This window comes from Micromesistius poutassou (assembly GCF_964030765.1).
Source record: "Micromesistius poutassou genome assembly, chromosome: 2".
Lineage (NCBI taxonomy): Eukaryota > Metazoa > Chordata > Actinopteri > Gadiformes > Gadidae > Micromesistius > Micromesistius poutassou.
Genome location: NC_140272.1, coordinates 15,976,147 through 16,003,646, shown reverse-complemented (window position 1 = coordinate 16,003,646; position 27,500 = coordinate 15,976,147). Strand labels below are relative to the sequence as shown.

Below are 27,500 nucleotides of genomic sequence, written 5' to 3'. Positions count from 1 at the left end.
AAATAAAGACAGAAAGAAACAGTGAAAGAAAGAGCAGATGAATAATAGAAGAGTCGGTGGTTCACAGTGACCTTCCGAATTCATTATCATCGCAAACACTGACTTACTACGGTGTCCTCCAGGCCTTTCAGATCCTGTTTGGACTGCTCGTGACGCTCGTGAAGAAATCTGTAAACACAGTGACAGAGGAATAGTAAAACCAATTGGCTAGATGAGGAGAACATCATAAACGACAGCTAGATGTCAGCGTGGAAGAGGCCGCAAAAGAAGACAATATTCTCCTCTATTTTGCCAGGTAGTGAAACATTGTAAGTGTAATACTTGAGGACATCTGGCCTGTGACGCAATATCCTTCAAAGATACATGGAAAAATAGACCTGCCAGGGGAGAGGGAGAGAGAGAGAGAGAGAGAGAGAGAGAGAGAGAGAGAGAGAGAGTGAGAGAGAGGGGTTTACTGAGCAAGATAGGTTTACTGAGGGGGAGAGACATCAAAGCTACCATTGAGTGTGACACACTCCATCAAAATGACACTGAAAGAAGGGAGAGGGTGGGAGGGAACGAGAGAGAGAGCGAGAGAGCGAGAGAGCGAGAGAGAGAGCATAAAAACAAAGAAACAATAAAGATGGGGCAGGTTTAGTTTTATAGGGATTTAGGGATTATTTAGGGATCGAGATACTGATCATATGGTCTGACCAAAGCACTGATGGGTAGATCTTATCAGAGGGTGTATCGGTTGGACTCACATCAGCTCCTCCAGCCGTCGGCTGTTGTGACGCTCGCGGCCGCGGAGGTGCTCATAGTCCCCGTGCAGCTGCTCCAGCTCCAGATGTTGCCTCTGGTTACGACTGCAGCAGGGAGTGCAGCAAACATCACGTCACCTGACACGCCAGGACTCCCCTGAAGTCCGCCCTGAACTGACCTTACTTTAATTGTAACATTTTGTTATGGTTCCAGGGGTTACCATAACAATTGCCTTTAACAACAAAGGTAAGTATTATCTTAAAAATACATTATTGACGATTATTAGACCAGGATATTTTTGCATCATTATTGTACAACAATCTGGAAATGATTAAAATGTGCTTTTTCCCATGTCCCAACAACAGGGCCTTTGTACCTGATCTATGTTACGCTGAAGTTCCCCCGACCACAATTAAAAAGTTTAATTGTCTGAAATACAAAATAAATGACTAAAATAAATAGCTGTGTAGCTGTGTCACGGATAATTTTCTACAAACTTCAACAATAAACCAGCTTTCAACATCACCACCCTACACTTTTGTCAGGAGGAGCCCAGTAAAAGCCAGTGTAACAATGTCATTTGCTACACGCCACCTAGGTGACATTTACTGGGCTTCTCCAGACAAAGGACACTGGGTGGTGGTGTGGATAGCAGGTTTATTGTAGAAGGTTGTAGATAATGATACATGGCGCTGGTGCTCCATGTTGCCATGCAGGAGATCTCTCCCTGAGTGTGTGTAGGGACGACTGGTTCAACCAGTGCATTGTTTTCTCAATGCACAACAGGTGTGCAGCCTCACGCAGCCCAAGAGTCCAATCTGTCGACCTAGGCCAGGTGAGGCTGCTTAAACCAGCCATCATCCACACACACTCCCACAGCAACCTTTGAACATGTAGGGTTATAGAAGTTGACACTCCTGTATTAACCTTAGACCTTAGCGCTGTGAATTATTGTTCTTGTCAAATGTGAGAGTATTTTACTGGGTGATTTTAATGTAAAAATGTAAATGACTGAGCAGGACAGTGAGTGAACTATATATATGGAACTTTGTGCAAGACCTTTACCCCACCCCATGTGAAAAATGCCACGCACAACAATGGAAATTGCCTGTCTTTTATTCAACATCAAAGGGGACTGATGTTGATGTTTCCACTTTTTTTCCACTTTTCTACTTTACATGCTGCGGTTTCTGATCACTCCTGTGTGTCTTTTTCAATGTTTCTCTCTGCACTGCAAGAAGGTGTTCAGAGCCTGATACATATTATTATTATTATTATCACGGTTGGATTCTTACAGACAATCAGAACAGTGCTTGCTCAAAACGCTTGCTGTCGCATCTCAAACAAACCAGACATTGTACACAAGAGTTTTCTCGCCTTGCCCTATTCTAGGATTTTAAGAATTATAACCGTGCACTTTCTGTGCACAGCAGATTCACCTAAATTGGTTAACATTAATAAAAGGAACAAAACTGCCAAATAGCTCCATCTCCTCGAGATAATTTCACTGGTCAACACTTTTCTCAGAATGATTTCTATGAACCCTCCAATACTTTGATGAATGCAGGCAGTGTGACTCGGACGAACTGCACTCTTGAATTGTTTGAAATGATTTCCCTGGAGGCCTTGACCAGCCTGGTAATTGCTTCCAAACTTACAACGTCCATATTAGACCCTTTACTGTCAATTTATTTGGAGGAACTGTTCTCAGTTTTAATTGTCCTATTCTTGACAGTATCAATCATTTGCTTCCCGTGCGCTCTTTGCCCTCAGCCTTTATATCTGCTTTGTTGATCTGCAAAATTCTGATCAGCTATAGACCAATTTCCAATCTTACTTTTATTTCAAATTACTTGAAAGGACTGATCAATTCACTGCCTGCTTATCTAACAATATTTTTGATTCATTTCAATCAGTGTTTTGGTCCCATTCTTCTTGTTGATTCTTACTTAACATCATTATTGGTGCTTCTTGGCATGAGTTCAGCTTTTGACACCGTTAACCACAGCATACCCCTATGCCGTTTGGAGAAGCATATTGGTATTCAAACGGCGGTGCTTTCATGGTTTACTTTAGAGTGATCCAATAGAGCTCAACATACAGGTTACAATAGTGTGATCTGAATGATTCTCTGAAAGTTTGGTGGGCCCCAGGGGCCCTGGCCCTTTGCTCTTTTCCATCTATATTCTTACCCTTGGTGACATCATTTGCAAATCTGATTTTTATTTTATTTTATTCTAGTCCCATATTCCAGTCTCATGTCAAGGCTATTACCCGGACAGCATTTTTTCTGCTTAGTAATATTGCTATTCTGACCTATTCTATGATTACGTATGCTTGTCAGAATGCTGCAGCTAGAAAAAAAAAAACCAAAAAAAAAAAACCTGAAACATCAAATAAAAAGCCTATTCTGTCCTCTCTTCACTGGCTAGTGGTGTAAGCCAAAGTGGATTTGAACTTCTTTGAAGTTGCAAGGCACATGGACTTGCAACACTTTACTTGCCCAAGCTTATGATGCCATATACACCACCATGCCCTCTTTGCTCTTTCAAACTGATCTCTTGCTCAGTCCTTCAATTAACGAAAGATCTGTGGCCTACCGGGCCCCTTGTCTCTGGAATGGTCTTCGATTACAAGTGAAAGAAGCACGTTCAGTTGAAATCTTGAAATGAAGACTGATGTTTTTAATGTGGTGGTTTTTTTTAAAATAATTGTATCTGCTGGCGGTGAGCTTTGTCTTAAGTATTCTTCTTAATTGTAAAGTGGATTGGGACCATCCCGCCATGATTCTGCACTTAAAATATACTGGATTGATTAAATTAATCAATTTGAAAGTGTATCGCTGTAAATATTTATTGGGTTTTGCGCTTACACTCAACGTCTCGTCCACAGCGTTTAGACCCTACATGCGCCGGACAACCTTGAAGCATGTAAGAGAGTAAAGCAAACCGCCAAATAACCATTCCGTATGACCTCTAATGTCTCCTGCGGGCAAGCGATGACTCGTGTGTGTGGGGGGGGGGGGGGGGTAAAGAAACGGGCAGTGCACTGACTCTGTGAGCTCGTCGATTGTCTTCTGCTTCTCATTGATCTCGTCCCGCAGGCGTCCCAGCTGCTTGCTGTGAGCCCGACGACGCATCTCCATCTGCTGCTCCAGGGCCCTCTGAGATAGGGGGAGGGGGCGGGGGGGAGGGAGAGGGGGAGAGAGGTACGGGAGGGGGGGGGGAAGCAAGTGGAGGAGCGGGAGGAAGAGTGAGAAAGGGAGAGAGAGAGAGAGGGAGAGGTATGAGAGGGGGGAAGCAAGTGGAGGAGAGGGAGGGAGAGTGAGAGAGGGAGAGGTACGAGAGGGGGGAAGCAAGTGGAGGAGAGGGAGGGAGAGTGAGAGAGGGAGAGAGTAAAGGAGAGGTATGGGTGGTTGGAAGGAAGTGGAGGAGAGAGAGGGAGAGTGAGAGAGGGAGAATGAGAGAGAGCGAGAGAGAGAGAGAGAGCGAGGGGGGGGGAGGGCAAGAGTAGGGAGGTGGGGTGAAAGAGAGAGAGATATGGGAGGGTAGAAGGAGGTGGGGCAGAGAGGTAGGGAGAGCAAGAGGGATTGAGAGGGAATGCGAGAGCAGGCAGGGGAGAGAAAGCAGAGAGCGAAGGGGAGAGGGGGGCGGGGGGGTCACAGACGGTGAGAGGAGATAGAGAGACAAGATAGAGAGACATGTCTGAGGGTGAGAGAGAGGCATAATGCAGCCAGACAGGACCACATAAATTACGGCCGATAAACAGAGAGAGTTACACTCATCGGTGCAGATGGGCTGGGTGCACACACGAATGCATCCATGCATGCACGCACGTGCACACACACACACACACACACACACTCTCACACACACACACACACACACACAAATGAACATATGGACATTCATAGACTTATATGAATATAGAATATATATGAAATATGTGTCACGTCTTACACAAAACCACATACACAAAAACACATATGGTACACGCACAATTTCAATGACCAGCAGTGATGATGGGTCATTTTGCCGAATTGTTCCGGCCGTCACCATGGTTACCTGTATATCACCGGATTCCTTGACAGCCATCTGTTTCTCCCTCCTGGAAACCTGGGACAAAGTCTCTGAAGCACACAAACACACACACACACACACACACACACACACACACATTTAAAGAAAGAAGTTGAAGAGAGAGAGAGAGAGAGAGAGAGAGAGAGAGAGAGAGAGAGAGAGAGAGAGAGAGAGAGAGGGAAATAATAGAAATGGAGGACAGACCAAGGTGAGAGAGTGAAAATATCAGTCAGGGAATATTATTGCATTGAATATTTTTCAGTTTTTTTGGAAACTTAAATCTTAATAATATTATCTTCAAAGATAATCCTACAATGGCTATTTAGGGGGGAAGCTGCGTATCCAGAAAGAAAAGAATAATGATTAAAGCAGTGAGTGGTCAGCATTTTAATAGTGATTCTGTTTACTGCAACCACTCAACACATTTTACAATCAATGCCTCTCATTCAACTGTGTGTGTGTGTGTGTGTGTGTGTGTGTGTGTGTGTGTGTGCGCGTGTGTGTGCGCGTGCGTGTGCGTGCTTGTGTGCATGTGTTACACACACACACGGTGGGCCCTCATGTTGATGTTGCCAAGGTGTCCTTAGAAGTAGTAGTGAGGAGGAAGAGGAGGAAGAGGAGGAACAGGAGTCTGGAGCAGCGTCTGACTGGTTCTGCAGTATTAGTTAATTCTTCCATATGTGCTGCTGCGAAATACGAAGCGTTCTATTCTCGATGTGCTTCTGCTCTCTTATTGATGTGCTGAACGAGAGAGGTGGCGATGCTTATGTCATTCCATCCTATCCCAGGGCTAAACTGCTTGAGGATTTGACATATTTCCTGTGCTGGGATTCTGGAGCAGGGCCAGAATTGATCCATCCAATCTTTAATCCACTGCTCACTTGATGCACTTCCCTGGGACGCAACAGTGGGAATAACTGGCCCCTCCGCTAACCTGACATTATGCACTATTGATGCATGTGTGTTGTACAGTACGGTAAAAGCATGGAACAGAAATCCACCTGTTCCGTTCTGCTTCTATTGATTTAGCTTGACGTGTGGTTAGGTTAGTCTCGCATGGTGTACCGGCCTTGAATGAGTTCACGCTACTAAAATAGATGATGAACTGCTATACAGGTAGTAGATTGCCTGACCTGATTTTGTCAGTGAACGATCTGTGGTGGGTCGGTGACTGGTGTACATGCAATCTATTCCTCCCTCGGGCGCATTTCAAGCGTAGATGGATTGCTTTCAAGCAATCAATGAACAGTTCAACCAAACCAACCTCTTCTCCTCTCTTCTCTGCTCTCTCTCCCTTCCCAACTCTCTAATCCCAGCAGCTTTAATGATAGGACAGATGTCTGAAGGGGCCCGTACGCCCGCTGCCACCACCGCGGTGGAGGGGCAAGGCGCTGGTGTACCTCGGGCCTGCAGCAACGCCAGCTCCTCGCTCAGGGAGTCGTAGCCCTCCTCCAGCCGTCTCTTCTTCTGCTCCACCTCCTGCAGGTACTCCGTCAGCGAGCGGATCTTGGCCTCGTGCTGCAAGTCACATGACCACACAATCACACGAGGGCGGCGTGAGGCAAGCCTCTCATCATGATCCATGAGAGCACTCACCTGCGGCACACTGTGAACCCTTTTTTCGTTTTTCCGTTTTCAGCGAGACCGTTTTTTTATGATGCGTTTCACTGAGCCAGGTCAATGGGCCCCATCAAATATTAATGACACCCTTGTGGAAATGGGAATTTGCTTTTAATCTCTAGGATGGCCACATTTCGAAGGCCTCACCGCCTGTGATTCACATTAGGCAGACGGATGAACATTTTAATGAATAATTTAGGAGCATCAAGCTCATCATAAAAGGTTTATTAAAAGATCATCACCCAAGAAGACCCAACCGAACCAAAGAACAACCTGAAGATCCCAAACATCACCACAACAGTATTTATACAGAAACAATATATTTCCAGGGTCCCTCACAACAATATAAACAACTATATAAATGAATGGTGCAATAGGTAGGATTTGAGAGCTTAGCCATCCATCGATAGAAATGCGCTGTGGGAATATGTTTGTGGTTGACCGTGCCTGCTATAATAATGACAATAATAGCAATTATAATATTAATAATAATAAAACAATTATGTCCATTCACACCAAAAATGTTCTTCCATCACATCCTCCAACAATTAATCAACAACATAAAAATAACATCTGACAAACAAGAACATCTGACAAACAAGAACATCTGACGTGAAAGAACATTTGTCATCCTGCACACACACACACACACACACACACACACACACACACACACACACACACACATGTTCACAGCCTGTGTGTGTGTCTGGGTGGAAGCTTAGTCCATTTGAGAGTGTAACGAGTGCCTGAACTGATTGGTCCTGCAGCCTGGCACCCTAAAGCTCCTTCCAGAGGGCAGCGGTTGGCTACTCCTTATGTAGGACATGGATCGGGAACCAGGGACGTTTCTTCAGCAAGTCGAGAGGATGCGCTGAGTGCTGCTGTTTAGGAAGGAATCTTCCACAGAGCGACCCCTCAAGCTAAGAGCGGTTCCCCAGGAGCCGTAGAATCCTGGCCTCCAATGGGACTGAGAGACAGCGGAACCTGAGCCTCCGTGCTGAAGGACCCTTTGTAAGGTGAATCGCGTGGATAAAGGGAGGATTTCCTCACTTTTCTCCCTGTCTCCTTAAAAAAAAAAAACAGCACCTCGTGTGGGTCCTTATAGCAGATGAAGTCCACATGCTAGGCACCGTGCACGTCCACGGTCGGGCACCCACGGGTGTTTCGAAGAGGATGTTTTGTTTTATGGGTCGGTTGTGAATTGTCACCGGGGGCAATGTGTTTGTAATGAGTGGCTTCAAAGAGGAGCTCTTCTGTGTTTGAGGACAGTAAGTGTGAGAGCGCTACGGTCACATCATCAGCGCTCCCGGTGCAGTATCATCAGAGGGTATGAGGATGTAGTGGACATTAGAATAGACACATTAGTAACACCGTCTTTGGTGTGAAGGGTGAGTAGCGCTGGGGAGCTGGCACCACGATGTGGAGCTGGGAGGGGGGGGGGCGGGGGGGAGGCGTTATTGACCCACAAGGGTCTGGGTCAAACTGTTGATGAGGAGGGAACAGTACCAGTGCATAAAATATGTGTTCATCTCCAACGGATACAACTATGTTGTATTGAATGCAGAGGAGAAATCTATGAACAGCCATCTGGCGTATGGTTGTATTTTGGGTTCATCCAGATGTTTTGAGACAAGGTGGATGAGGGTAGCGACCGCATCTTTTGCCCTGCCGCTTGTACACAAACTGGTTCTGGGTCAAGCTTATCCACACTTAATGAGCCTATTTGAGATGATTCCCTAGAATGACTTCACTAATATTAAGGTTAGGGCTGCCGGTCCAAAGTTCTTGCACCCGTTGGGGCATGGTTCATTATGAAGTGGGATGATGTGTGTGAAGTCTTCCAGGCTGTGGGGACAGTGTGTGTGTCTAGTGGATGTTGGAAAATGGGCTGCCACAACGGGGCCAGCTCCTTGCTGTATGTCTTCAGAACAGAGGTTCCGATGTTGTCAGGGCCACTTGACCTCCATGTATCACGGTGTGTCGAAACATGCTGGCCAGCTGGCATGTTGAAATATCTGCTCTATCTCCAGACCCCACAGTTCACACTCCAGCCCCTCCTTGCATCATCAGAGCTCCTAGTGGTGTCAAACCTACTTTAAAGGGTGTTAAGTTCATTTGCGGATGCCAACTCATCAGTAGTCAGAATTGAATTGTGGTTTTTCCTCGGCATCTTTGCTTTCCTAAGTTTCCCCTCTCAGTTCCTTGGCTCTTCTTTGCAGATCCATAGTATCCTTGTTCTCCAAAGCAAATGTCCGATATCCAAAATAGGTTCATGGCGTCCGTTGCAGGGGCATGTGTAGCTCAGATTCAGTTAAGCATAGCATAGCAGCCTCACGAAATGCATTATTATCCTATCCATTTTGTTGGTCATTGAGTGCAGATTGGCAAGGAATATAGCAGATAGTGCTGAGGGGAGGGTGTCTGTCGCTGCAGTCGCCTCCATGTTCCAAATGCCCTGCTTGGCTTCCTTCTCGAATAATCTGTTGATCGGTTCAGCTCCCTGGGGATGGGTAGCTACCAGCCCCGCTCGTGTCTTTCTCAGGCTTTCTGGTTGTTCCAGTTTCCCCCAGGAGGCTATCTAGCAGCACAGCTGTAGTCCGCATGTCCCGCTGTGTTCAGGAGATCCAGGAGTGTGTCTTGAGCGTAGGTCGAGGTGCAGGTCGGGACACCCTGCGCCGATACCATAATACGCTGGTAAAGTCTGAGAAGCAGCAGAATCTTCGCCCGCTGTTGGTCTGAACTTGAACGCCCACATACTTTCCAGTATTTGGAAAAACAGCGCCGTTGCAAAGATCACACAAACAAACATTGAAACAACACGATTCACGATGTTTGAGGAGTACGCATGCGAATCGACGGCTGAGCTGCGCCTACATACTTGTCTCTCCTGTGAGACGGGAGGGCTCGTCCCTGATTGGTTCGGGAATACATCTTGTATATATCTTGTATACACAAGATCTTGTATATATTGTAAGTTCCAAAATCTTGCCCTCTTCTTCTCTCTTTTTTCATTTTTTATTATTATTATTATTATTATTATTATATTATTATTCTCTCTCTCTCTCTCTCTCTCTCTCTCTCTCTCTCTCTCTCTCTCTCTCTCTCTCTCTCTCTTAAACCCCCGCTCAAATCTCACAGCAGCTCGCTCTCCCATCACTACAAACGGTGCTCATCTCAGTGCATGGTGGGTACCATGAAGCAGCCTTTGACATGAGCAGTCCGACCAAAAAGACATTCATCAGACAAACCCTTCCGAAAAAAGGAAAAAAAAAAAAAAAGCGTATTGTACCATATTGTCTGAGAAGAGAAACGTGAGTCATCGCTCACCTGGGAAATGAGGAGCTGGCAGGAGGACAGCTCCCGGCCCGTCTCCTCCATCTTGCGGTAACACTCTGTCTGCAGGCTCTCCAGGTGGTGGCAGCGCTTCACCATGGACTTCACCTCCGACTTGATCTTGCTGATGTAGAGACGCGCCGCCGTGAACTCCTCCTCGAGCCCCCCGGAGACCTCCGAAGGCTGGGGCCGGGTGGAGGGCCCGGTGGATGTGATGTGATGGAGCGGACAGAGAGGGTGGAGGATGGAGAGAGCAGGGGGATGGATGGGGATGGTTAGGGCGGAGGACGGGGGGGGGCAAGGGGGGGCAGGGGAAGTGGAAGAGGAGGGGTAAATCGGAGGATGGGAGAAAGATTTAGTGGGAAGCGATATAGTAAGCAAGACCCTAAGAAACCCCCTGGTGTTTTTCTCTTTCAACACAGCCATAACGGTGACATTTGGAGATGAAATGAGCCATGAGAAATACAACAAACCCATCGATATTAATTAAACCGCTGAAGCAGAACCGCAGTTGGACCAAGCCTTGACTAGACAGGTTTTCAATATGTCTGTAATGCCTTAAGCAATACATGGACGATCTGGCACACAGTTTCTGCATAACACCCAAGGAGAGGTTTGTGCAGTGTAGTTTCAAAAACACACAGGTACAGGGACAATACAGATGACCGCATATCGAGGGCCCACAAGGTTATAATGTCTATAAAACATCTGGGCAGATTGTGGTCATCGGCATAATAGGAGGCATTGTGTAGGGTCCCCTCACCAGCTTAGCGTCCCCAGAGCCCAGGACGGTGCCGAACTCACTCAGGTCCCTCATCAGCCGGTTCAGCACCTCTGCGATGCGTTTCCGCTGGCGACCGCTGGCTTCCTGGATACGGCTTAGCTCCGCCTCCAACGCCACCAGGCGGTTCTTTGGTTTGAGGAAAATAAGGCTGTGTTAGTGTGTGTGTGTGTGTGTGTGTATGTGTGTGCATACATGTGTGTGTGTGTGTGTGTGTGTGTGTGTGTGTGTGTGTGTGTGTGTGTGTGTGTGTGTGTGTGTGTGTGTGTGTGTGTGTGTGTGTGTTCGGTGCATGAGTGTGTGTGTGTGTGTGTGTGTGTGTGTGTGTGTGTGTGTGTGTGTGTGTGCATACGTGTGTGTGTGTGTGTGTGTGTGTGTGTGTGTGTGTGTGTGTGTGGAGGAGGGGTTGTGCCAGACGTGAGAGGCATTGGACTGAGCAGCGGAGACGGAGAGACAATAACAGGAAGAGATCGGAGGGAGAGGGGCAAAGAAATACATGGAGGTTCGGGTAAAAGAAAGTAAAAGAAGATTAACCATAAAAGAGTTAAGAGAATCCTCTTTATTGAAACACTTAAGCATTTCACCGACAGTTAATGTTAACTTTAACCCCCATGAGCAGCTGCATAAATGGGAAATGTAAAATCAATATGCTGCCGGGATAAGAGGGATGGATGGGTGCAGCATGAGGAGAGCTCTGTGGAGGAGAGTGATGGAGCTGAGAGTGCTCTACTTCATCTCGTATTCATGCTAGAAATTGGCTCTCATGAAATATAAGAATAACTTGGAGGATGGCTCTTAATCAATCAACGACAATGTCTTTGAAGGAAGTTCAAATGCCAAATGCCTTATACTTAATATTTACTTTTTCACAAAGGACCATTTTGTACAAGCAACAAAGGCCCTGTCCCCCCTTTCTTTCCACAATGGATTGCATCATGCCCCTCTGTATACAAGTTATACGCCACCCAGACACATTAATTACAGTGACATACTTTGGCCACTTCTAAAAGTGCCTAAAGCCAAAACCTTAGAATAACACACATTGTGCACTTCATCAATACATATCGGAGCAGTGTTCCAAGCCACATTCCACCTGGGTGGCATCACTGGGCTGCTCTGACACAGCACACAGGTGGAGAATGTATAAAACCAGTTCATTGTAGCGTTTGAATCGTGGTTCCTGTCAGAGCAGGTGTAATCCTCCTTGCATGTCAAGACTGTCCTTGAGTGTGTGTTTTGATGGATGATTCAACCTATATGTGTGTGTATTTCAGTGTCCAACACACACAAGGTGTGCAGCCTCGCCCCAGCCCCAGAGTCGAATCAGTCTGACTCGAGTCAGATGAGGCTGCTTCGCATCACCCACACACACTCCACACATTTGTATGTTCATTTGTTTCTTGTTTGATATTACGTTATAAATAATCGTCTATTTTATTTGTTTGTATTTTATTATGTTTATGTTTATTATGTTTACTTGGCATCCCTCATTTCACCTGTATTCTTGCTGCTGTAAACATCCACATTTCCCCGCCTGGGGACCAAGAAAGGTTTATTTTGTCAAATACCATTAATTAAATGGAATGGGTGATGGATTAGTCCTACTTGAACGAGCGCGGGCTGGACCCCGGCCCCGCTCAATTTCACTTCGACTGCGTGAGGGACCCTTGCAGTGAACTAGAAATCTAAATGAGACACGATCCAATCAAGCAACCCACCCTGCAGTCTTTCGGTGACATTTATCCCCCTCCCCGCCGCCCCCGGTTTGCACAGTTTCTTCATTCGCCACCAATAACATCTGATATCAAAGATTTTATTTTCTGTCGCCCAGACGCATAAAAGTGTTGGCTCTCTTTCGTTGTTTTTTTTCCGCTACTGGTATCGGGTTGTCAACGTGATAGATGAACTGCGCCGGGCCATTACGATAATTAACGAACTGCTACCCGCTTCCAAGTCTGGGGAGTTTAAAGCGTCAGGTTCTCGGGTGAGGGCTTCCGCGGGCGGGTGAAGTGTGAAGAAGAAGCGCTAAATGCACCACGCCATCGCTAACCTATCCGTCCGCCGTGATTAGCGTCGTTAGCTCCCGCCCGAAGCGGCGGTTCTCCGGAGCCGCTTCCTGTCCTCCGTGAACATGGACCCAACACAAAAGGGGGCGGTAAACAACGCACGACGATCAATCAGCTCGTAAAACGACTGAAAAGATGGAGGAAGAGGAGGAGGAGGAGGAGGAGAGTGGGGAGGAAAGTGCAGGGAAAGAGAGATGTATGTATGGACCTTGGTGGCATTACAGAGAGGCAGTAAAGAGATGAAGACGAATGGAGGACTTTTATGTTGTTGCAATGTAAATAATGCAAGGCGTGATGAAAGAGGTTGAGCTCCGTCGGACAGACGGACGATGAAAAGAAAAGGCGGGGGGGCTGATGAACAGATGGATGGTGCAGGACATGAATAACAGCACTTCTGGGACCCCCTGCACCCTCCTGTGGAGCTTCCAGGGAGGAAACATGGGTGAAAACAGCTGGGGGGGGGAGGCTGTGGAGCAGGTGATAAATGCAGTCAACCAGGCTGGTTGGCCTCATTGAGGTAAACAATTTAGAAGAGCCACAACAAGTTAACATCACACCATAAAAGATAACCTTACAAGGGATTGGTTTTGTTATTGTAAGCTGGAGAAAGGAAGCTGCCCCACACAATCGAATGAACACAGTTTATCCACTGTCTCCAAGTGTTCAGCATTGTCAATAAGGATTGTTTTTAAAGAGTGGAGGTATTCCATTGCCCTGAGAGATCCCGTCTCTCTTGCCATGTGTGGATGCCTCTCCCATATCTTTATGACCCGCCTCCTATCAAGTCTCTGTTAAATGTATTTCCCATGTATCTATGTCTATACATATTCATGCCATGAGTGTGTATGCCCTTGAGTTGGTCAAATTTATTGAAATTCTCCTTACATCCCGACAGCAATGAATAAATCATGCGCTGACGGGCCTTTAAGCTCAGCCAAAACTTTAATTTTGCCTGAATAAAAATGATAGGATGGTTTACCTGTCTTTCTGCCTACCTATTCTGACAACTGCACACACTCTGCACGTGCACTCATTGCCCCCAAGTCTTCCCCTGGCTAGGCAGGCCTTTGGCTAAAGCTAGCGAGCTAGTCACGCGTTTTATGTATTTTCTTCAGCCTAAACTTTCAAAATCAAGCTTATTCCGGCTAATTTCTCCAGACTGCCTACCTTTAATATATTCTAGGCCTCGCGTTTGTGGCACGCATACACACACTCTTACCTGGAAGCTAATGCTGTTTTACATCTAGTTTGCATACTATTGAATGATGTTCAACCAAATCAATCAATAGAAGACAAAGACTTCCAACATCAGCTTCGCTCATCCTTCATTTTCCAAGGATCAGGAGGGAAAGCTACTGTTGATCATTAGCCCCTCTCCAATTAACAAATCAATCATCTGTAATGACCAACCGGTGTCCCTGGATAGCGGCTAGTCCGTTCCCACAAATCACAATCATCAGAGCGCAGAGCAAAAAAACGTTCCCCTTTGATCGATGGAGAGGGAGTCGGCAGGGAGGGAGTCAGACCCGTGAAGACCAGAAGAAAGAACAATCGAAAATGAAACAGGAAAAGAGATCGAACAAAGGAGACCCACCATCTTCTTGGCCAGCTCGTCGGCTAGCAGCTTGTTCTTGTGGCTCTTCTCCTCCGCCTCCAGGCTCCGCTGGTCGTAGTTGAGGGCCAGCTCCTCCAGGGCCTCCAGCACCTCCTTCACCTCCGTCTTGGCCGAGGCGTTGTCCCTCTGCAGGCGGGACAGCTCCGACTGCACCTTCTCACTGGCCCCGCGGGACGACTCCAGCAGCTGGAACACACAGACGGGGCACCACAGGCACTCAGGGGGATAACAGGTAACACGGGACTCTCTCCACCTCGGCTCGTTTCTGGGACGCGAGATGAAAGAACCAGTGGATGGTGATAGAGTGGTGGGTGAGGGGGGGGGGGCGTTGGTGGGGATGGTAGTGGTGGTGATGGTGGTGATGTTGTTGGTGGTGGTGGTGGTGGTGGTGATAGTTGTGGCGGTGGTGATGGTGATAGTGGTGGTGGTGGTGATGGTGATGGTGGTGGTGGTGGTGGTGGTTCCGATGGTGGTGATGGTGCTGATGGGGGTGGTCGTGACTTGACCACACAGTAGAAGTGTTTACAGTATGTAAACCTTGGCCATGCATTAATTCACTTTTCATTATGTAATGGCCATTTGGATTTATAGACTTAGAGATTTTTTAATAGGACTCAAACTCTTCAGGCAGACGTCAGGCATTAACATAATAGCTGTACAATCCTGCAACGCATAATCAGCCATCACGCTTCACATAAAACGTAATTACATTTAGCACGTAACATTTTTACATTACCTCCTTTTTTTTTTTTAAACGTATTTCCTCTGGCTGTATAGAACTCGAAACACATCACACAACGCACATGTATAATTCACTGCTTGGCACTAGCACTTCTAAAGCGGTCATGGGATCATTATGTAAGACAAATGCACGGCCATTAATCACGGCGTTTAAACAGTACCAAGTCCATTCCTGACAACGCCCTGTCGAGGCCATTTGAGCTCGCAGGCTTGTTGTGAAAAACAGAGGCACCCCGCCAGAGAGCGGCTGAAATATTCTTCACTTCAACCCACTGCGGAACTATTATTTTGTGCCCCAGATGGATGACTGAAGTGAATATGGAAGAGCACTGTGTGTGTGTGTGTGTGTGTGTGTGTGTGTGTTGCCTGTTCTGGTTGCAGCTCTTTACAGCCGTTTAGTCTGCTAAACGGATGAGTGGAAGCTGAAAATTGAAAGTCTAACACCAGCCAGGTTGCCTGCCAATGTAGATACCAGGGCAAATAAGGATAAAGTGGTTCTCCAACTTATGATCACCGTGTACCCTCTATGAAAGGGATCTGAAGGTGAGTACATCCTCCCCCCCTACCACCACCACAAAGGACTGTCATTTTTGGGAGGGACTGAACAGGAGCCAGAGAGGCGTGCCTGTTATCTGGCATTGCAAGGATGAACACTAAAGGTGAATACAAAAGATGTGGGGAGAACCATGGGTTTGCTATCTGCGTAATGATTCCGATTATTCTGGGAATGCAGTGATCCTGGCGTTTGTCTCTGCCCATACAACAGCAGCTGTAAGCCTTCGGCGTTTCTATAGTCAATGGCTTCTAAGCTGTAGCACCAATAAAAAGAGAAAACAGTTTTAATAATATGGGTTGCGTTAAAAAATCGCTTAAAAACAATGTGCATGCGAATATTAGTATCCAAATGTTATTTATGTTTATTTATGTGGGTATGGGAAAAGTACTACACCTAGGGGTACTTTATGTTTAGAGGTGGACAAATTCTAAAGAAAAGGCTATTATATAAATGTGGACAATGCAAAAATTGATGTTGATAACATCATTCTTTAGAACTTTTCCACCAGTATGCATTACAGATCCCCAGCCTAGGGGTATTACCTTTTTTGTTTCAAAACCACAGCCATATGACCCATTGCCATCTGAGCCCTCTGAAAAATTCTTAGTAAACAATGTATTTGTAGCTCTTTCTGTGGTCCCAAACTTAATGTAAACATTAAATAGCTACTTGTCAAGCGACGGTGACATAATGGGAACAATAAATCCTTTGGGAAGGCTAACTTCAAAAAAAATACATTGGCGCCATTGCTAGTGGGTTATAAACAGCCTGCAGGCACCTTCCAGTCATTCATGCCAGTGCAGTCCTGCAGTCTACTGTCGCACTACTCTCCTCAGCTGGTGTAGCGTTTCACTGGGACTGACTATGCCTTTGTGAAGACCAACATTCTTTATTCTTTTGGTCCCTCAAGCTCTCCGAAAGATAAATCATTTGCATTTCCCTTTGAGTTTCACTCAAGGCGTGCAATTTTACCTTGACTCATCTAGAGTGATTTTAGTGCTCATACGTAGAGGACTACCAGCCGTGCAGCGTTTAAATCCCAGGGAGATGTGTGTGTGTGTGTGTGTGTGTGTGTGTGTGTGTCTGGGAGGGGAGGGGGTGGACAGACATAAAGCTGAAGTCTTTTACCTCCTCCTGGTCAATCATCTGCTCCTTCAGCTTCTCGACCATCTGGCTCTGGTAGTTGATCTCATCATCCTGAAACACACACACACACACACACACACGATGATGCTTAGTGTCTACATTTATATTCTAGAAACTACGCTCTACACATGCACTTGTGACCAGCCACCACTATTCCTGATGTATTTCAGCCGAAATGGAGAGTGATACGTGGATCCGCTAAGCTATTACTGAGCCGCCACAAACCCTGAAAGCCACTAGAATATTCCCATTTCCCGCTGACACATTGTGTAGATATACAGAGGTAAACGTGGCACAATAACACCGACACGTGTTAGTGGTTTATTGTCAGTGTGGATATGGACACTGTAAGAAGCATTACAATCAGAAACGATGGCTAATAAAGCACACGGGGAAGTCCTTGTGAACGGCGTGGTCTGGCAAGTTACGACAAATGACAGTAAACACGGCAATCATCCAAATGACTCCCATTACCAAATGTCAAATAAACCAAAATTGCAGCGCTGCTGTACGTATACACTGGCGCTCTTTACATGAATGAAACATGAACAAATGCATCTCTAATAGGATCGTGACACGCGGTGGCGGTGAAGAATGCAACACACACACACACACACACACACACACACACACACACACACACACACACACGCGCCCAGAACACAATCGATTGTTTTGCGAGCAGAAAATGCCGCGTGCCTGCACTGACGCGGCGTGTCACCCGTTGCCGCCTGTGATCGATGTGTTTATTTCCCCCCCCCCCCCCCCGCCACAGGCGCCGCGTCCATCACCTTGTCGTCGAGCTGCTTGTAGAGCTTGCGTATCTCGTCCTCGTACTTGTGCCGCTCCTCCTCGGAGATGCGCACCACGATGGAGTCCGCGGGGCCGCAGGGGCTGCAGGGGCTGCAGGGGCTGCACATGTCCTGGGGGGGGCCGTCCACCCCGGGGGCCGCCGTCTGCCCGCCAGCCGACCCTGGGACCAGCGGCTCCGGTTGTGGGACGTTTTCGCCTAAAGACGGGTCGGATTGAATGAGGACCCTTCTTTTTAGGGTATTTTTCTCCTTTGGTTTTATGGTTTTTGAGTTCAATTGAAGACATTGACTTACTACTGGCCTAGGTTAGTGAATATCGGCTGCGAGACAACAATATGTTGACTTATTTTTTTTGCAAAGAAAAGAAAACAATGAGTGGGAGTGCTTGATGGTTCCCTGGACTGGAGCACTGCTCCACATCAGATTTATGGCCTCATAAACTGAGCGGGAAGTCCTCTTTAAAACAAGGTTATTATTTTACAGCAGCTCATTAGCATCACAGGAATAACACTTCAGCGGTCACTCTGTGTGTGTGTGTGTGTGTGTGTGTGTGTGTGTGTCTGTTCATGTGTGATTGTGATTGTGCATGTGTGTGTGTGTGTGTGTGTGTGTGTGTGTGTGGAGGGACAGTAGGGGGGGGGGTCTATGGGGGGGTATATGAACAGCTGAACTGTTTCTTATCCCTAGTCTGTGAGTGGAGGGGTGGGGGTGTGGAAGTACATGAGAGTGGGGGTCAAGTGCGTCCATCTCTGGGCGTTCCCTGCATGAGGTGGGAGACAATACGGAGGTCAGTGTGTGATGGGGGAAGGGGGCAACGAGGCTGTCAAATTGATCCATTAGGAAATTAAATGTCCTCGATTACTTTTATAGGACGTGCGTTTTATATGTAGGGACAGACACACACACACACACACACACACACACACACACACACAAACACACATATGCAGACTGACAGGCATAGATGGGTACATCATTTTTATATCCACAGCTTCAACCACTGGGGATAAACCAATTTTAGAATTATGACAGGATTTATTGCATAGCTTGAATGTCAAACAGTTGAGTGCAGTGACTTTTGGATTGACCTAACTGCAATATGGTGTGTGTGTGTGTGTGTGTGTGTGTGTGTGTGTGTGTGTGTGTGTGTGTGTGTGTGTGTGTGTGTGTGTGTGTGTGTGTGTGTGTCCAACAACTAAACGAGCGATCTGATTAACCATCTTCAGGTGAGATTATCCCCTTGTTCGCTACAAGGATCACTAACGCACAGCGATGTATAAAACATGAATACCCTCACAGCACCTCCACATAGGCAGCAGGCAGGGATTCTAATTCTACTAAGTGGCCAAAAGGCCTTCAGCAATGTCAGCCTGACCCACCCGGGGAGGAAGCACTGAGCACTCTTGGACAAACGCCCAAGGAGATCATTTGGCTGTGCTTTAAATGTGGCAGCGGTGGACCGATTGGGAAGAGCCGATCGCTGTACCATTTCCACATCCATAGTGAAAATCACTTTGCCCTAACAAGGAGTGATGGACGGCAGCAACACGCAGGCAGGGAGCTGAAGGTGTGACTTCTGCGGATGGCTGGTCTTAGCCTGGCTGGTGGTGCAAAGCAACCTTTGCATACATGAGGTGTGAATTTATATGTCTGCAAATATAAGACATTATACACTTTATACGCAATGGTTATATGACACATACACATTAGTTCCCCCAATTTCCATCTGTCTCTGGGAGTTTGGCTGTTTTTACAGACCACACAATCATGTGATCATGTGTTTTCTAGCCAATTCCAGCCCAAAGACCACAGAATTGATTATATGTTATAATAAATTACACTACATCATTCTTCAAAAGTGGAATATAATTTGATCAAAGAGTTGTAACAGTAGGGGCGAAAAACTGTTCAAACTCACAAAAAAAATGTTTCTATTGCAGCTCTGTGATAAAGGCCTACTAATGCTTGAATTCAAGCATCAAGTCACAGACAGTGGTGGGGCTGAAGGTCGCCCACGCATTTATTTCAATTCCATTTTATTGAACTTTGGAATCGCTTTGAAATCCAATCTGCCACACAAATTAAAGTAGATTGCTTTCTTTTGCTAGTCCTGCGGACTGTGTCTCTCATTAAAATGTTGCCATGTTTTGCATTGAGTTTAGCAAGAAGAGGATCTATCAAAACACAAAGGGCAAATAATATGCTGTATATTTTATAGATCATGAATAGTAGAGATTTTTTTGTTGAAAAGGTCAAAGGTCAAAATCTCATCTCGGCAGCTCGTGTATCAAAATATTCTAGGAGCTCTCCGGTGGAAATTACGACGTGAGGGGGGTATTCGTGTGCAATTTTCACGTCGGCTTTTGGTATTTACCATCATTTCCATAGCACATGAAGGCACCATTGGTCCTGACATAGGAAAGACACACGCACACACACACACACACACACACACATGTGACATCATTAACCGACCGCTCCTCCAGCGCCTGAGCTCGTCGTCCTGCCTCTGGTAGGCCTCCTTCATGACCCGGTTCTTCTCCTTCTCCTTCTCGTACTTCCTCTTCCACTGCTCCGCTGTCAGCTCCAGGTTGACCGAAGCTGTGTTCCTAATGGTCTTAGCCCTGCAGGGACGAGGGAAGGGGGAGGGAGGAGGGAGGAGCATGGAATGAGAAAAGGATACACTTCAGGGTAGGTTGAATGGAGAGAATAAGATGAGACAAAAGAAGGTGGGGAGAGCAGCGAAATAAACAAGAGGAACGATAGAGAGAGAGAGAGAGAGAGAGAGAGAGAGAGAGTAGCGAAGTAGAGAAGAAAAAATTGATTGTTTTTTCGGTCGTAACAGCTCAGCAGAGATTGCGTCACATGAATTGGTATGCTAATTAGTCTTGTGCATAATGTGATTGTGAGTGTCTCTAGAAGAGTGTGGTTTGGAGATAAGAGGAATGGATGAATGCAGCAGATCCATGTAGTGCTACACTCAACACATGCCACTTAACACATGCTAGGAACAGCGCAGCCGAGTAGTACATTGGCCTTATTGATTTACTTGACCAAACCTAAAAGACCAACCTACCAACACAAGACAATAAAGGCCTACATTTGTTTACTAACCAACATACCGACAATGAGAATAGCACTTTTATTTTGTTTTCCATTATGTACATTTTTGAAAAGTTTGTGAACTTGGTACTGTTGTTGTTGTTGTTGTTGTTGTCGACAGCAATTAAGCAATTATCCTAAGTGGCATTAGCTGAAAGGAGACAGATGGGATTTGCAGTATGCCGTATTTGATTTGTAAGTCTGCCAAACTGCTGCAGTCAAAATAATTTTCTGTAAAATACTCTTGTTGGTAACTATTAAATGGTGTGTCATTTGGGGTCGGGGATTGGGGGGGGGGGGGGGGGGGGGGAGACTACAGCGGTGGAAGCTGTAGGGCTCCTGTCAGAGAGCGACCGTCAGGAAAACGCTATCAGCCATAGAAAAGCTACAAGACTAAAAAGAAAAAAAAAAAAGAAAAAAAAATCCCTGTTTTTTTGAAGCAGCCCAGTCTAGATGAAGCTAGCGGATAACATTTGTAAATACCACTCGCATCTCCGCTAAGCCCCCCCCCCCCCCCCCCCCCGCTGTAGGCTGTACACCAGCTGTCTCACGCCCCGCTTGGTCCAAGCCATGTAGAACAAAAGCCCGGCGAGAAGGGTCGGTCGCTATGCATGGAGGGAGGTTTGGTTCATGTGTTGGCTTGTTTACCGTTGGCCAAACATGAGCGTGGACTTGGTCTCCACGTCGTTGTAGCTGGAGGGAGAGCAGCAGATGAACATGGTGGTGCGACAGTTCCCGCCCAGCGAGTCCTGCAGGATGCGAGTCATCTTGCTGTCCCGGTACGGCACGTGGCTTTTCTAGGGAGAGAGAGAGAGAGAGAGAGACAGAGAGAGGGAGAGAGAGAGAGAGAGACAGAGAGAGGGAGAGAGAGAGAGAGAGAGAGAGAGAGAGAGAGAGAGAGAGAGAGAGGTGGAGGGAGAGGTGGAGGGAGAGAGATCGAAGAGACAGAGAGATGGAGCAACAGAGGGAGAGAGATAGAGAGAGAGAAAGGGAGAGGGAGGGAGAGAGGTGGAGGAACAGAAGGAGAGAGATAGAGAGATAGAGACACACAGATAGAGACAGAAAGGTGGAGGAAAAGAGGGAGAGAGAGAGAAAGGGAGAGGGAGGGAGAGAGGTGGAGGAACAGAGGGACAGAGAGACAGAGTCAGAGACAGAGATAGAGACAGTGAAAGAGAGAGATAGATAGAGAGACAGAAGTGGAGGAACAGAGACAGATACGTATATATGTATGTATAGAGAAAGAGACAGAGATAGAGAGAGACAAACAGGAAGGAGAAGGTAAGAAAATAAGGGTGGAATCAAAGGATTACAATAATGAAATCATCAAACATTCAATGCAAACTCCCAATCAAACACAAAGCACAGCGCAAAGAAAAAAAGAAAGAGCAACCATCGGAAGTGGCTCATTTGAAGTGGCTGGCTTTGAGCCGGCATTGAGAAAACCTTTCTCTATTTCATTCAGTCCTCAAAGGAGCCTGCAGGCTACAGTACCAACGTGTCCTTGATTAATTATTGACGCGTCAATGGCCAACTTTACGGCTACCAAAACAACAACCACCATCTGCAGTCGTCGAACAACGTTGGATGTGGAACCACTGATAGCGTTAACGTTGCTAATGAGGCAATGCTAAGGCCGAGTGGTTTAATTAGGAGATAATAAAGCTGAAAGAAGTACAGAGGTAAGGTGTGTGGAGTAAAGTACAGATGGATATGAGATTATGGATTTTTATTTGGATTGGATTTTATTGTATTATTTTATTGTATTATTATGTGTCTCACACACATTGTGAGACACATTGAACACATTCAACTCAAAAAAATGACCTGGACATATCTGTAGTCAATGCTACAGATATGATGCTGAAAACCTCAATGCTGATCGATAGGGATTTAAATAACATTATCAATGAAATCAGACCCTATAATTCAAATATGATATATTTAACAAATAAAAAAATGTGACATAACGAGAATCTTACTAGCAACACTTCCAAAACCCCTCCCAGTACGCCACCTAGCCAGAAGACCTACACCAGCTTGTGTCACACACTTCCACAGCCAGTTAGAGGGGACACAACAGCCAGTTAGAGGGGACACAACAGCCAGTTAGAGGGGACACAACAGCCAGTTAGAGGGGACACTTATTTAGTTTATGGAGTTCTGAAAGTCTCCCGCCTTCTAACTGGGAGGGGCTCAGTCTAACACATTGCGACTTGTCAAGTTGTTGGATTATGGTTATTATAGTTATGACATATATGATAGATAGATAATAACTAGCTGTTTTTAGCTGTTTTATAAACCTCGAAAACATGTATACTATCGGGGGCCTGCAGCTCCGAGCAGTGCACATTTGGCAAAGGCTTCCTGAATATGTGTGCTCTATAAAAACGGGGCTGCGAGCACGAACGAGCACTAATTAGCACTAATTAGCAAATACCCAACACTCAACGCGCCACATTAAAGCAATGTGGCGTGCCTTAAAGGTTGGTTATCCATCCTTGAGAAGGTGAATTAGAAGATGTAAATGGAATATCATCGTGACAAAGGTTTTGTGCATGCCCTGGCTGCTGGTGTGAATGTATCCACAAAAGCAAAACATTTCCATGCAAAATGAAAATTATAATATTACATTCAGAAACGTTCCCATTGAAACATTGCTGACAGCGCCGTTTACAATTACTGCTGCCGTCAGTGTGCACGCTCGCTCTCCCTCTCTCAATGAAAACACATAATTAAACCTTGAAAAGGGACTTGCTGGAGGCGGTCTAGTCCCTTTAGATAGGGACCGAGAAGGATAGGAAAGAAGGAAAGAAGGAAGGAAGGGAGGGAGGAGCTAGGCAGGAGTCTGACTGAGGGAAGGAATGAAGGAAGGATTGAGCTAGGCAGGAGCCTGACAGAGGGGGGGGGGAGGAAGTGAGGGAGGAGCTATGATAAGAAGGAAGGAAAGAAGGGAGGGTGGAGCTAGGCAGGAACCTGACAGAGGGCGGGAAGGAAGGGAGGGAGGAGCTAGGCAGGAACCAGACAGAGGGAATGAAGGAGGCAAGGAAGGAAGGACAGAGCTAGGCAGGAGCCAGACAGAGAGAGGGAAGGATAGGACAGAGGGGAGGAAGCAGGGGCTCTCTGATTACCGTGCCCTCGGCCAAGGCAGAGATGACGTTCCCCAGGGCGGACAGAGATCTGTTGATGTTCTTGGCCTCATCCAGCACTGCTCCCTCTGCGCCCGTCTTGCTGACCTGTCACACACAACAAACACACACAGCCCGCGCAGCTCAGGCGAGATGTCAAGTGGCTCTCCGGATAGCAGTGCACCAATCAGTGTACAGCAGGATAGCATCATGTTGACAGAAACGGAAGAGAAGGAAACGGAAGCAACAACCGAGAGAGAAAAGGATGTGTATGGCAAATGACGTCATCGCACTGGGTTGATCGAGGCGATGTGTAAAAGTGACTTCCATGAATGTATTGTATATGGGCAGTGAAGGCATCGTGTATGGCTTTCAATTCTACGGGGTCACTAGAGCGCATCTCTCTTCGTGTGTAGCCACTATGGGAACGACTCGGTGGGCTGTGTAGGTAGCATCAGCCGCGGGTTATTAGTCGGAAAGCGCAGCAGTCAGCAACTATAAAGGGAGAATGGCCTTAAGCAAACCTGGTTAAATGGTTTGTCTCGCGGGACACACTTTTAACTTCCACATCAATAGCAACAGTGCGATACACTCTGCCACTGAATTGGAGCGATGGCGTCCGTGGCCTAGTTGTTTCGAGCGTGAGGTGCAGCTGAGGCTGCACTCTGTAGACTCCCAGCACTTATGAGCCACGCCGAGATGCACAATGGGATTTTTCTCTCGAGCGCACAAGACGGATTCATTGAGATTTGTATTTTCACTTTAAAATAAATTACTTTAGGATTCGTGTTGGGTTCCTTCTCGAATTGAACCTCTATTTCTAAGTCCACCCTTGAGCGAGCCACAGAAGGAATCAATAGAGTGAGTGGTGAGGGTCGACTACTCTTCATTCAAGGTGGTCCTATGTTAATCAGCCCCTCCTCTGCACGTGGCACTCCTTCCCCTCAAGTTCAACTAATTTAAATGCTGTAATTAGTACACCTGCAGTAATCAGAGAAGAGAAATAGAGAGAGAGAATTTTCGATTTTGGCCCTGCCTTTTGAAGTAAGCCCAAATAGACTTACAGTAATTATAGTCAGTCAGCAAGAGCTTTCATTAATTATGCTTGCATGTACACAGCCCCCTGTTAGCTTCCATGGACAGATATGCTTACCCCCCCCCCTGATGTTCTTCCACCGTCCGCTTCAGTGAAAGAACATCAACACAACCCTGCATTAATGACTTATGCTCCTAAAGGGGAACCGTCGCACTGAGCTATTTTCGAATATGAGAGAGTGCTTCTTCGTAAACGAGTTCTGTACAAGTTTAAATCGAGGTCAGCAATATAAACTCCAGTCGAGTTTCAAAAAGCATGGAAAAGTTGCACCATTACCGCCGCGGGTCAGGGATTCACGGTCTCCGTTGGCCCGATGTGGGCAAATTATGTCAATAGTGCAAATATTTTGCGAAACTTAGCATGGCAGACAATTTTTCAGCGACACGCTTTTGAACTCTAAAGTACTCCTGAGCAGTGTGGTTCCTCTTTAAAACATTCCGCTTAACCAGGGGTTATTCAATGATTTACAAAGTGCAGAGATTGTCTTAGATAGGGACATAAAAACGGTACTTCCCTCGCATATGAAAATAGTCCACTGCTGTCCTTTATATTTTTGTAGGCCTCAATGTTTTTTTTCTTATTATGCTGTGAATCATCATTTCATGTACAAAAGAAAGTGACATATTTTTAGGAAGCACAGCATAAACAAACTCTACGGCGAAAAAACGAAAATGGCTCCTGGGAGTGTTTTGAGTGTGTTTACCTTCTCACTTCCAGCCAGGTCGACCAGGTAGAGCTTCCCACAGATCTTCTGCTCCGTCTCCACGTGTTCCTGCTTGATGTTGATTAGGAAGATGCTGTGGCTGCGAGAACTGTGCTCATTCATATCTGAGGAGGAGTAAGAGGAGGAGGAGGAGGAGGAGGAGGAGCATGAGGAGGAAGGAAGGTGGAGAGGAGGCAGAGAAAATGAGGACAGAAGGAGGAGGAGGAGGAGGAGTAGGAGAATATGAAGAGGTGAAGGAGAGAAAGAGGAGGAGGAGGAAGAGAGGAGGCAAAGAAAGGAAGGAGAAAGCGGAGAGGAGAAGGAGAAGGAGGAGGCGAAAGGAGGAGGAGAGAGAGGAGGACGAGGCGAGGATGAGAGGAGCGGAGGATGAAGGAAAGCAAGAGGACGAAGGAGAGGAAGAGGAGGAGAGGAGGAGGATGAGAGGGATCAAGAGGAAGACAGGACATAGTGGAGATAAGAGGAAGAGGAGAGGAAAGGGAAAACCAGAACAGAACACAAAGAGCAAGGGAAAGGGGAGTACAGTACAGGAGATGAAAGTAGAGGGGAATGGAGGCAAAGAGAAGAAAGAGGATAGGGCAGGGTACAGTCCAATTAGAAGCGGAAAAAAGAGGAAAGGCCAAGAAGAAGAGGAGGCAAGGGAGACGGGGGGCCCCGATGTCATTGAAACGCCACATACAGAACGTCACACAAATGCCACGGGCGCTGACGACTCTATCGATCAAGTTCTTGTTAGCCACAGACCCGGGGCTGTGCGAGCGACTCATTTCCCGCCTTAATCTGCACCTCATTTTGCACCTTCCAACCCAGGCCCCGTATGGCGAGGGACAAGACATTCAATATTCCAGGGATGTGAGCATGTAATAAGAGAGAGCGCGAGAGAGAGAGAGAGAGAGAGAGCGAGAGAGAGAGAGAGAGAGAGAGAGAGAGAGAGAGAGAGAGAGAGATACATAGTAGCTACATATACAGAGTGTCTCTATCTTTAATTTATCTGTTTATAGGAGATACTGAAATTTTCTGTAATATCTCACATTTTACTTTTTAAAGTACTTTTATAGAATAATATCTGATATGTATATATCTTTTTGATTGAACGTTTTATACTTATATTATACTATACACCTGACCTTTTTACCTGACCTTTTTATTATATTGTTCACCTGCTTTGGCAATGCAAATGTATATTTCTCATGCCAAAAAAGCCTTGAATTGAAAAAAAAAGTATATAGATAGAGAGAGAGGAAGAGAGGGAGAGAGAGATATTATGACTCACTGGTGACTGCAACATGGCGGTTGGATTTGCCTTGGTCAATGACGTCCATCACTTCCTCTGGACTTGTCACGAATCGTTCCGTGCAGCCCTGTGTCACAGGAGGCAAACAAGTGTGTGATTGTGTGTGCGTTCGTGTGTGAACTTTTTCGTAATGAATGGACAAACCAAACCAAAAAACCATGCATCCACACACAAGCAATCCTACCTCCAAACACACCTATGCACACACTGTCTTTCTGACTTGCACTCTGTTGCCCTCGCTCTCTCTCTCTCTCTCTCTCTCCCTCACCCAAACACATTTATAATACATAACATGGCACGGCTTGTTGCACTATGCACATCCAAATGTGCTCAATTGAACATTGACGCACTTTCAAACATGTCACACACATTTCACACACACAACAAAATGCAGCCGGGCTAAAAAAGCACACACACAATGTATCAGGCTCACCTTCACGTAGGGCACTCTGTGCTTGTCTTCATGCACTGACAGGTTAGTTTTAGTCACTGTGATGACAAAGAGAGCCAGAGGAAAAAGCCATTATCAGGCACACCGCATTACCTGCATATGTATAAGCATGGATTAAAACATGAATATGGATGGCGTGTGTGTGTGTGTGTGTGTGTGTGTCTGTGTGTGAGTGCGCATGCGTGCATCTGTTTGCGTGTGTTTAATTGCATGCGCGT

General features: G+C 46.4%; 1 protein-coding gene across 1 annotated transcript in view; it reads right to left on the bottom strand.

The window, feature by feature from the left end:
* Positions 1–27,500, bottom strand: part of kif5ab (kinesin family member 5A, b) — a gene marked incomplete at both ends in the record, with an annotated part of 55,860 nt that overhangs the window by 8,420 nt on the left and 19,940 nt on the right. The window contains 15 exons of the mRNA XM_084463436.1: positions 108–168; positions 744–845; positions 3,795–3,904; positions 6,177–6,338; positions 9,771–9,959; positions 10,540–10,686; positions 14,218–14,424; positions 16,664–16,732; positions 17,473–17,690; positions 19,969–20,117; positions 21,244–21,392; positions 23,724–23,828; positions 25,520–25,644; positions 26,811–26,898; positions 27,265–27,320. Of these exons, the coding sequence (XP_084319562.1) occupies positions 108–168; positions 744–845; positions 3,795–3,904; positions 6,177–6,338; positions 9,771–9,959; positions 10,540–10,686; positions 14,218–14,424; positions 16,664–16,732; positions 17,473–17,690; positions 19,969–20,117; positions 21,244–21,392; positions 23,724–23,828; positions 25,520–25,644; positions 26,811–26,898; positions 27,265–27,320 (1,937 nt within the window). The remainder of the gene's footprint in view (positions 1–107; positions 169–743; positions 846–3,794; positions 3,905–6,176; positions 6,339–9,770; positions 9,960–10,539; positions 10,687–14,217; positions 14,425–16,663; positions 16,733–17,472; positions 17,691–19,968; positions 20,118–21,243; positions 21,393–23,723; positions 23,829–25,519; positions 25,645–26,810; positions 26,899–27,264; positions 27,321–27,500) is intronic.